The following is a 12,154-nucleotide window of genomic DNA, read 5'->3' as shown; positions in this document are numbered from 1 at the left end:
TTTAAACCGATTAAACTGTACTTACATGAAGATGTGATCTGAAGTCTGGCATCTTACTCATGTTCTCCAGCACATCAGAGGTACTCAGGTGGTTCTGAATCTTAAGCACCGCAATCTCTCATAGCTCTAAAAAGAACTGAAACAGTAGAAATGATGGCTTTTCCTTGCTGTAAGAAATAGTGATTTTAACCTCAGGAAATAGATAACACAGGTTGAATAAATAAAATTGTGAAACACTTGATTTCACAAAACCTTTTAAACACATACTGTAAAGAAGTTAAAAATCCACAAACATCACACTGAACATGAGGCTATTTTCAAAATCTACGTCCATTGTTTTAATTTGTGAATTAAATAATTCTAAGTCAGGGTGCCACATAACAATATCCGTGGCAAACTTTAATTTTTTTAAAGGTGCTATGTGGAGTTTTCAGAAATTTCTTCTCATTAATGACACCGGTGGCTGTTAAGTGAGCCGCAGTCGACATCCTCTTGCTTGCGCACACGCTCGTACTCCTTCAGTGTGAGAGAGCAGTAGCACAATACTATTTTTTGTGCTTAAGTGGACTCTTTGTTGGACTCTGTGTTGTGGTGAGTGCCGGTCATTTGTTGATGTTAGCGGACTCCATTTCTAAGCTAACGTTAGCTTGTGTTGCACCCTGTTGACACTGTAAGTGGGCAGAAGAGCGGCTAGGCCTTCGGGAACACACATAAACGTCACATCTTCTGGATTTTCCCAGCAAAACCATCCTGAATCCTTTACATAGAACTCAGTCCACCGAGAAAGTCGGGTAAGGTCTCATTTTTTATGTTACGTTACATCCGTTCACACATTGGCAATATAAAGCAATTAATACATGTAAATTGCTTCACAGTTCTTACATATAGCACCTTTAATGATGACAGTCTGCTCTTGTGATTTTATTGTGCATTATTAGTTTGGTTCCAGAGTTGAATATTATGACAGTATGGTAGAGAAATCTAGCATATTTCCATGCTTTCACTGTTTACAGATTGGCATTTTTTTCCCTCGTGGAGGTTTAGTGAGATGGTGTGTGTCTTCCTCTGTCATCTGCACGTGCCTCAAGGATTTACACATGCATATAAACACACACAAACAAAGCCTCTGAGCCCATCTGCTCCGGTCACAAGTTAATTCAATGTAAACAGCTGAGATTTGAGAATGACGGGCTTGATTTCTCAATGGGGAAGGACGATGTGTTTAATTGAGAGAAGGGATGGTGCATATTGAGTGAATGAAGTTGGCCACAAAGCTTATCTATCTTACAGTATAAGTCTGGATTAATTCCAGATCCAGGCTGTGGTTTTTCATTGAAGGTAAATAAGATTCCTATTTATTTTTTTATATATTCCAATTTGTTTAAAAACTTGTATTTGATTTTTTTCTTTTCTCAATTTACATTGAGTAAAATCCCTCAGGCTTCACCTCCTGTAGTTTAGGCAAACACAAAAGTCAGTTTCAGGGTTAATCTTAAATAACCCTTCAGTAATTTACTCAGTCCAGGTAAATGCCACCACTCCCTGCAGAGCTGAGAACTGTGGGAAATGTAGTTGGGGTTATATTTCATCTGGCCATCTGTGCGTCACTCTGTCGTATTAGACCACAGAGTAGATAGTGAGCATGTTTAATGGATTAGCCTCTTTATTAGTGACAAGAAGAGATGGATGAACTACAAGATGAAAGAACAATAAGAGGCCATTAAAAATAGATAGCAGTGAAGGGCTGCCAGGGTTTGAATAGGATCCGAGAGGGGGAACAATACTCTCTTACAGTCTGCCAGCCAGTCTTTTACTTTCACTGGTTGTCTTTTTTTTCTCTTTTTTCTCCAAATGCAGCTGGATGGTTTAATTGTGCACCTTTAATCACCAGTCAGCTGTACAATACATTGTTCTCGTTGCTTTTTTAAAAGAAAAAACTTTTTCTTTTCAATATTGTTAAATTTTACCCTACAGTTATCTTAATGGGTCTATACAATTTCAAAGAAAGGCCACTTCATTGAACATCGCAGAGATCAGTTCATAAAAACAGCAGTTGCTGCCAAGACTGTCAATCAAGATCAAAACCAAACTTATTTTTCACCCTAAAGATTACAATCTTCATTTCTGGCTGTAGGAAATCCCCACACAGCTGCAGCATCTAATCAGCTCTTCCAATATTACCAACTCTATATAGCTGCATATTGTCAGCTGTCTATTGTTTCTGTTTACTGGACTCTCAGTCTGCATAAAGCTACATCTAATGGTCCAGGAAATATACTGACGAGATTTAAACATTCTTTTTTTTTCAAACTGACAGGAAGGCATAGAAAGACTAAAAATATTCTAGTTTCAAACATAGGATGTCACAAAGAAGACTCTCCTGTTTTTAACCAAGGGAACAAGACGGCCCTACAACAATTAGTCTCGACTGTCATGTTAATTTGAATATGGAGGTGAGGCGCTGAACGGTGTATAGGAAAGCTTCAAAATGATATATCATTGCAGGATCTGTTCAAGGTTTTCTTCTAGCTTCTGGGGAAATCTATACAACCTTCGCACTGCATTGTCGCCTCCATCCTAAAGCTCCACATAAATCACAGTGACAAAAAAAAAAAAAAAAAACCCAAAAAACAATTCAGCTTCACATTTTAGTGAAACTCAGACTATTCCTCCTGCTGGAAATCTTTTACCCTCCACTTTAAAATGAGCTGAACGGACCTAGTCTAAATTATTATATGTCTAACTTATGTAAATACCTAAATTATACCTCTAAACCATATGAACCATGTTAACTCATGTCCACAAAAAGCATCCCCTAATTACCACAGCACTTGTTTATTTCATAATAATGAATATTTAATGGCAGTTGCATTAATTTAATTAATAGTAGAAGATCATCTTTCCACCATTACTGTTAAATTTAATGAGATTAATATTGACAAAATTCATTAAAAATGGAGATGATATGGTTTAAAGATTAATGATTGTCTCTGTTCCTGTCAAGCACCTGCACTATCTAGAGGTATTTCCCCTCGTCGGCTAAGCTGTATTGTTTACTTGGTGAGTTAAGACACGATGTTACTTTGGTGTGTTTAGCATCAAGTCCTCATGAAAAACATCTCCAGGCTTATCCTTTTAATCCGCTCTTAGCGGCTTAATTCGGAGCTTTAATTCTCTCATGAGGATGCTGGAGGGTCCAGGAGGACAACAGTGACCAGCTCCATCCAATGAGGCTGAATCAGAGGTGCAGTGAGACATAGTTTGAAACATATACTCAAGGAATGGGATTTTAGGATTTGGTTCAATAACGCTCCTGCAGCTCCTTCACTTAGCACAGAAAATATGTAAGAAAAAAAAAATCTGAATATTTCATTCTGTCCATTCCCTGAAGTCCCATGACAAAATAGCACAATAGCACACAGTCCAGCTGAATACAATAGGCTGCATTGACCGGCATGCAGGTAATCCATCTTTCCTTGATTTGCAGACATGCACACAAAAGCCATGTGCTGATAGTGGCACTATGGGATGTAATGGTGCTGTCAGCTGCTCCAAAAGCATCCGCCCTCCCTCTTTCCTCCACCTCTCCCTTCTCTCTCTCTCTCCCTCTCTCTCTATACCCCCACCACAGATGAAAAAAGGTCCCCACAGAGGATGCCAGCATCTCATTGGCTGGCATATCACAGGAATTGATAGGAGCAGGAGCAAGAGAGAGAGAGAGAGAGAGAGAGAGGAGCAAGTGAGAAAGCTCAAGAAGATGCAACTACTCTGCCACAGCATCCTGACAGAGCAGAAAGCTGAGCGATGCGAGAGCTGTAGACACATGCACTGTCTTTTGTGTCTTGCAGATACCTCTTATAGATGGAAAGCACAGTGGACTTACAGTAAAGGATGACTCCCTCCACGTTGCTGCTGGAATGATCTCTTCAGCTTAAAGGCTCATACAAGCAACAGCTGGGCTGACATATCTCAAGATCTTTGGATTTCAGCGTCACCTGGACTTGATCTCTCCTTGTTGACTGAGCAGCTGCTGGTGATTGCTACTCTTTATTTCCTCTACTACTTAAACGACAACACTCCACACCTCTGCATTGTTGGAGTGAGCTATTTTAGTCCTCCTAGGCTACACTATTGTCTTTGGGAGAGGCATCGCTTGGAGAAGGGTGGCTGCTTTTTAAATGTGTGTCCTCGCGGACGGCAGCGGACTGTCACCCTCAAAGTCTCCTGCACCTGGAAACCACCTGCTGTGCCTCTGGGATGGTGTGACCGCCAGCCAGCTGTTGGCTGTCCCACATCTGGGTCAAGATGCCTGTGATGAAGGGCCTCCTGGCCCCCCAGAATACCTTTCTGGACACCATCGCTACACGCTTCGATGGCACCCGTAAGTATAATGGAAACACTTGTACTTCTACAAAACTTACCTTTAGTCTTTACAAATAAGTAGAAATTGGGGCGTCCAGGTGGCCTAGTGGTTTAAGTCCCTGACCTAATCACAATGTTCCCAGTCAAGTCATGCTAGGACCTTTGTTTCATGATATCCCTCCTCTTTCTCCTCTCATTTCCTATCAGCTCTTTTCTGTATCATAGCTAAAAAGGGGGAAAATGTGCCCAAAATATTTTTTTAAAATAACTAAAAACTAAGTCAGTAAAAGTCTTGAAGCAGTAACAGTGGAGCAGTCATCACAGGAAATAAAACTTACTGGAACACACTTGGTGTTTGCTCTGCCAGAATGAAAATTAATTACTTTGCATCACCTGCCAGAACTTGAATATTTGCATAAATATACCAAAAACACTTCAACTCTGCCTGACTAAAGCAGCATCTGCTGCTGCTGGTTGCACTGGGATGTGGGGAAAAGTTTGTTTGCATGTTTACAGGAAGACAAGAGCAGGAAATTGACCTTCAGAAATCATGTTGTCTTTTCACATTTGTTTCACATTCAGTAGTTATTGTAGCTTCAAACAAGCTGCTGCAGCCATTAGGCAGCGCTGCCATTTCTGCTTGGCTTGTGTCTCTTGTTTTGTACCTTGTGCCACCTCAGGGGAGGTTGTGGCTCGTTGTAAACAAATACCGTGGGGACGTCTGTGTTTGTTCGCTTGTCGATTCACCCTGTCCTCCCTCTGCTATAGTTGCAGCAGCCTGAATGAACGACTGTCTCACAGTTAGTCTCCGAGCTAGGTCTCAGTTCAGTGGGAAATAAACAAAGTGAAATGGGTGATATTACTGTGTAATTGATGTGTAGCGTATGTAATTATAGCTTTGACTTGTGAGTCAGGCATTCTAATGAGGTGTTAGAGGATCTCTCAAGAGCTTAAAACACACTGACACATCACTCATCAGGGGTTGTTCTAATATCTGAGCACTGAAATCGAAAATACAATTGAAGAGGTTTGTGAGAGGAGAAGATACACACAGAGAATCTACAGTGGAGATGACGTGTCACACGGTTCAGCTGGAGGACCAGGGGTCGTGCCCCCTTGTTGTGTCCGCCATGCTGAAGAGTCCTTGAGCAAAACATAGACTCCCTGCCAACTCCAGAGGGCTGCTCTCTGGTTGAACCTCCCCTCTGACCTCCCAGTGGAGGGGAACAAGGAGATTTCCCTTTGGGGCTCAGTGTCTTTTCTAATGTGTAACACCATTTCTCCTAGAGTCACATAAACTAAAGACTCAGTCTAATAATAATAATAATAATAATAATAATAATAATAATAATAATAATAATAATAATAATTCATCAGTTTTCCCTCTTCTAATGTTGTGCTTATTCATTGTTAGTAATGTCTGGAAACATCTAGTGGTCATATGAGTGTCACAGGACTGCAGATGTTGAGGTATTTCAACTCTAAATTTTGACGTCAACAGACAGCAGCACAATCGCAGCTCTAGACAGGAAATCTGAGCAAGCCCACATCCACTACTTTAATACAGACACTGCTACAAACTTTCACATTTTCAACATTCACTTCAGTGTATTAGATTCTCTATGCTTTCTTGCAGCATGCTTGTGAATGCAAAACCAAATAATTGCAATTTAGAACCACAATCGAGAGAAAAACATGCCAGTAGCAGCGGGATACACGTCTTTGAAACTACATGCCAATATTCCTAGTTCCATGGCCACTGCCATTCTCAATGCCACCGTAGGGCTGTGGCTCCTAGAGGAGTGGCAGAGTGCCCATAGCTCAAAATAGCTTCCTTCCTGTTGCCCAGGCGACAAGGTCCCGCCACTTGACATGGATGATGCTTGAACACTTTTGGTCTTTGAGAAAAGATGGTCCGCTGAAGAGAAAACACTTGAACTTGCTTTGCAATCAAGGACTTTTAGAAAGCAGCTGGTCTCATATATTTTAGAAAGGCACATCTTAAAGGAAGTGTCATTGTGGGTTTTGCAGCTGCGGTCGTTTTTCAACATCACCTCAAACTGTCTCCAAGGTGGCAACATTTTACAGCTTAAAAACTGTGGCTGTATATGCAGCCCTACAAGTTTTGCAGAGTACTTTATCTAAGCTTCTACATAACAGATATTCCTCATGGTGCAATATATAAATCTGAAGTGTTATCAACCAGGCATGCAGAGTGGGATCTGCAAAAGCAAGAAAATTAGGCCTTTGTGTCTTGCACCTGCTAGTGTGCTTTCCAGTTAAATCAAGATACAAGATAGGGTTTTGTGCAGTTTAAAAGATTATTTCTGAATAAAAATGTATGCCATCATTAATTTTGAGAAGATACTGCAAGCTACAATCAAGAAAAATCAGTTTTTGTCACATCAAATCTCCTATATATAACAAGATGTACACAAAGTACTTACACCAAATAAGAACATACTATCCAGCCTTAAAACATGCAAAACATAATGTCTGTCACATATTTTCAGTACTTGAATTATTTAGACAGTTTCCGTCAAAAAAATGCTTTTAGATAAGCAGAATAAAACTAAAGCGTCACTGCGGACCAAGCAGCCACGCCATCAAACTGTCTAAATTTTTATCTAATATGTCACTCCAACCTAGCCTTTGCCTACACTGCTACTGCTACAGTAAATACAATTTGTATCAGACAATTATTTTTGTGAACGTCATTATCTTGTTTATTTTCCAGCATGCCCATGTAATTTCTCAGATTGCTTCCACTCTGCAAAACAAGACTGCATTCTTTGTGCAAAGCATATCTACGTGCATTCACCGCTGGGCCAAATAATAGAGGCTTTAAAAGCATGAAAAAATCTTCTTTCAGCCATTATCTATTGTGTAGCTCCAAATTCCACCTTTTCCCTGCTATCAGGGGTTTGAGTGTAATTTCTCCATTTTCTGGCTCTGGGTGAGAGGTATTCATGCTCACAGATATTGATTGGACTATGGCTGTGCTATGACCTTAGGAATAACATTTATTAATACTGAAAAGCAATTTTAAGTTAATTTTAATTTTAACAGTTCCTGGACCGAGGAAATTACTTGTCTGTAGCATATAAGACTCCTCCAGTACAAGCAAAATGTCAGAACAGGTTCAGTCAGTAACCTTTGACACAGCACAGTGTATGTCTCATAGCAATGTCAGCGTTCCTGCTCCTCAAAAGAATTGCGTTGTATTGTGTATGTGTGTGTTTGTGTGTTTTTTAGCGCCTGCGCTCAGGGCTTGTGTTTGTTATGTGTGTTTGTATATATGTTGATTTCATATGACGTGTGTCTATAGTATGTTTGTGACATCTATTGATCCCTGAAGGGAAATTATTAGAGGTCAAAGGTTGGGGTCAGGTTGCAGAACAGCACCCTGGGAACTGTATTTTTCTCCAGGGCATGTCGGCAGGGCAGATGTTTGTTGTCATACAAGCTCAAACCCCAACTGTCCAGTTTCCTCCATGGTACCACCACCACGCTGAGCCTGCCATATGTGTGTATATCCGTGGGCGTGTGTTTGTGTGTCACAGCATACATGCCTGTCCTTTACACCCATCCCCACCTCCTCCCACCACCCGCGGCTCCTTTACACGACCTCCCCAGCAGCGTTTTTCGCATTGACAGCAGCGCTTGCCCTGTGGGGCAGTGTAACCACAGGGCAGCTGCAGGCAGAGATAAGAGCCAGGTTTATTTTCCCCCTACACACTTTTCAGTTGAAAGAACCAAAGGGGAGACAGCAAGGACTGTCAGATTGAACCTTATGGACCTAATTGTTACACAGCTGATGAACGGATCTTAATGGGCAACTGCAAAGGCCAGAGCACTGCAGGAGCAAACAGACAGAAATCAGTGAATAGCTGAAGCCATTGTGAGGCTTCATCCTTTGCTGCTTCTTTTGAAGCTCCTGGTATTTACTCTTACAGGTGCTATGTGTGATATACGCATTGGTTTGACATGGGCAAAGACCTGTGATGATACTGTGATTGTTAAGTAATCGCATGGTTGGTGGCTCCATCCCTGCCTCCTCCTAAAATGTATGTTTGAGCAAGACACTAAAATATAAATCCGCACCTTTGTATGACAGCTCCGCCTCCATCGGTGCGTGATTGTAGGTGTCAGTGGGTGTGAGGCTTTTTTGTCAAGCACTATATAAATGCAGTCCATTTGGCTTTTTTATGATTCAGATCACAACACAACAGATACTTTTGTCAAACAAGTTCTAAATAATCAGACGTTGCCTACATGTGTCATTCTAAAGTCTTGAAAAAGCCATAGTTCATCAAAATATACAACAAGTGATTTATGATTTCTACTGATTCTCCTCATGCCTCTTTACCAGACCTCTCCTTGCATTCACACCCAACTGCCCCCATTAGGTAATTACATGCTGCTGGGTGATAATGAGCTGGTGAGGCAGTGGCCGAGCCTCATGGGCTTCATCTGTCTTTCATGCACTTCCTTCCCCACATGAGGAACTTCTGTGATATGGACACAATGCAGGCTCCTTGTGGTTAGCGGTAGCATGTAGTGTCATCATGTCAGATTACAGTTGTAGCGAGTCAGCACAGTTGTGTAATTAAAGAAGCTGGCGCAGCAGACCGGCCACTCGAAGCAATATCCCTGAGAGGATTACGGCCTAAGAATTGAGGCATTGTCACAAACACACAAACACACACACTCATAGAAACCGTTTATCAAATTGGGTCCTTGTGGGTGCTGTGGTGCTTGTTACATAGTTACAAGACAAGAAATAAGTAAATAGAAGCTGAAATTTCCACAATATAACATTGTCCGCTCAGAACAGAACATACATCAATATCTCAAAGGAGACATGGTGTGCTTTTTGTATGTTGGATATCTATGTTAAACGTGGTCAAAGTTCCAAAACTTGATGTTTTTTTCTAGCTTGACAACTGATGTCAGCTCATTGCACATGCCCATAAACGACCATCCGTTCCATAGGCTTGGTTACTAAGGTTTTTCCATGCGTTGTTTTTGCTGCTCATATATTAGATTGGATTGTATTGCGGCTCAGACATATACGGATGCATTTGAGAAGTTTACATTTTGAGTGAAGAACGAGAAGAAGAAGTGAAGTCCTGCCTCTATGGTGGCATAGTTTACATAGCATCCCTAGCTTCCAGAGATGCAGAGGGGCGGGAGGGGGGCCTCAAAGACACAGGAGCGGAAACAGCCTGTTTCAGGTAGAGGCTGAACTGATAGGTCAGTATGAGTTAAATAAGGAGTTTTTTAAACTGTAAATCATGCAAAGATGAATGTGCATAAATGTGCATAATATGTCCCTTTAAAGGAATATTTTGCCATTTTGGGAAATATGCTTATTCACCTTCTTGCTGAGAATTATATGAGAAGATCAATATCTAGGACTGGAGCCAGCAGCCAGTTAGTTATGATTAGTATAAAAACTGGAAACAGGGGGAAATAGCCAGCCTGGCTCAGTCCAACTTTTGAAAAAAAAGAAGCCTACCAGCTCCTTTAAAGCTCACTAATTAATGTTATTTCTCTCCTATTTTACAGGGCAAGGCTAGCTGTTTTAGTCTCTATGCTAAGCTGCTCATTTGAAGAAAACACTGGTGTTTCAAACATCCCAACTTGAATAAAACTTCTCTGAATCATGCAGAAAACTTCAATGACCAGTCTAATCCGCAGAGTGAAGCAACACAGTTTGCAAAGCTCACACAGCAGTTTTTTCATTCTTTCTGTTTAACCTTTAAAGGCCACATATTATACTCCTTTTCAACAAGTTAATATTGGTCTCTGAGGTCCCCAAAACAAGTCTTTGAAGTTTTTTGCTGAAAATACCACTGAGATTATGCCTCTATACCCCTCTGTTTCTGTCCTGTTCTGGATGAGCTATTTCTATGTCTATGCAAATGAGCTGCTGCTTCCCACGCCCCGCTCAGGAACTGGGTGTGACTTTCCGGCTGTGATACAATGTGTACAATGTGCGATTATATGAATGCAACAGGAGAGACCGAGGGCTGTTGACTGTTGAGCTGTAGTAGTATCACTAATACTAGTATTACAGTAACGCTAAGCGTATCCGTGGACCAGAATGGACGTATTAGCCTCGACTTGACTCAAAACACACTCTGCCACAACGGGGCACTACAGCTTTATGGTCTGAGCAAGTAGCTGTTGGCTGCTAATCAAAGTTACAAAACATTGCCAAGCACAGGAATTCCTGCAGTTTTACCATTTCTTTACACACGTGTATTGTTGACTTCCTGGCATATCTATCAAATATATTTACATAATGTTACAGCAGCAACACACACATACTGGCAAGGATCATGGCGCAAAATGGGATAACAACAAAGCTAGCTGAACTAGCGCTGCAGTATAAAAAGCAACATGAAAAAACAGTTATGTGTGAATAGTTATACCACCATCCAACCTACTACTGTTACTAGTTTAGTTGGCTTCAAACGAGGCTTAATGTTCACACAGTTTCTCTTGACTGTCGCTCAATATTACGATATTAGTCCAACATCGCTAGCCATATTAACCACGCAACATGCTAACGCCAAGTTCAACAGGCTAACCTGCTAAATAAACAGTAAAATGGCACAAAACATGGCAAAACTTACAGCTTCCAAGTTTGAGGTCGGGTCACGGACAGCTGGTAACGATCCATCCATGAGTTTTGAAGCAAATCCTACTTTTTAATGGCCCTTGTTCAGAAGGCTGTCCGAAGAAAAATACAACAACACATACAACAGTTTTCCAGTTGTTGTGGGGATCAAAAATAAAGTGAATCCAACAGGTCACTTCTTCAGATGATAGGAGGACATAAAGACTAATGTGTTGGTTTTTGCAGACAACAACAGAACAATTTGATTCAGTAGGTTCCAGTTGGTGGGGACCGTCAGCCTGCTGGGTGGAGGTCTATGTTCAACAGATCCCTTTATAATGTCATAAAGGGAGCCAAATTTGCACACATTTACTGAAAGATGGAGCAGGAGAAAAAGAGAGAGGATGGTCTTTTCGCATAGTTTGGGGGTTTCTAGACAGATCAGGGACACATATTTATGTTGAAAAGACATGAAAAAGTGCATTTTGCATAATATGTGACCTTTAATACATCCTTACAAAGTGATTCATGACTATACCTGTCCTTGACCTGTTTGAAGGACCGATTTAGGGATGCTGAGTAGAGACGTACCTATTCTTAGGTAAACATTACATAATTCAGAGATGTGGTTGCTCTCCAACACTTGCTGGCTCACTGGGCCAGCAAGGGGTGGAATTTATAGAACATGAAAAAGAGGGCATGTTTTTTTCAACAGGATAGGCTATCACATTGTGTTCAGCCATTGTTTCTAGGGCAATTTCTTTTTAGATATGAAAAACCAGAGCCACAGTTCCAGAGCTTTGGGACTTTACATGAAAAAAAAGCTTCATACATGATAAAAAGCAACAGTTATCAGTCTCTCTTCATGAAACCTATGCTCGCAAAGATCTGCAGCAGACTATAAAACAGAAAACATTTCAGTTTCTCTATGCTGAAGTGTGGGAAGCAGTTACAGTAGCGAGGCATAGCAATAGGCATATAACCTCCCCTGCCTTTTGATGGATCCGACTAATGCCTGTCTCTGTAATTCCACAGTGACAGTTTAGTTGCTGCTCACTGCACATTCAAGAAAGGTTGTCACCGCTCAGAAAAGACATCCCTTATGGACTGCTTTCTGTTCAGTCTGGCCAATTAAAGTGCTAGATTGTGGAAATCGTGGTAGCA

The 12,154-nt window shown here is 41.1% G+C and overlaps 1 protein-coding gene across 1 annotated transcript in view; it reads left to right on the top strand.

Moving 5' to 3' along the window:
- The first annotated feature begins 3,820 nt into the window (after positions 1 to 3,820).
- LOC122971494 (potassium voltage-gated channel subfamily H member 4-like) overlaps positions 3,821 to 12,154 on the top strand; it is a 38,396-nt gene continuing 30,062 nt past the window's right edge. Inside the window, exon 1 of the mRNA XM_044338172.1 lies at positions 3,821 to 4,381. Within this exon, the coding sequence (XP_044194107.1) occupies positions 4,306 to 4,381 (76 nt within the window). The 5' untranslated portion in view covers positions 3,821 to 4,305. The remainder of the gene's footprint in view (positions 4,382 to 12,154) is intronic.

The sequence above is a fragment of the Thunnus albacares genome, chromosome 20 (genome assembly GCF_914725855.1).
Source record: "Thunnus albacares chromosome 20, fThuAlb1.1, whole genome shotgun sequence".
In the NCBI taxonomy this organism is placed as follows: domain Eukaryota; kingdom Metazoa; phylum Chordata; class Actinopteri; order Scombriformes; family Scombridae; genus Thunnus; species Thunnus albacares.
The sequence above is the reverse complement of the archived record's forward strand: the minus strand, read 5'-3'. Positions and strand labels throughout refer to the sequence as shown.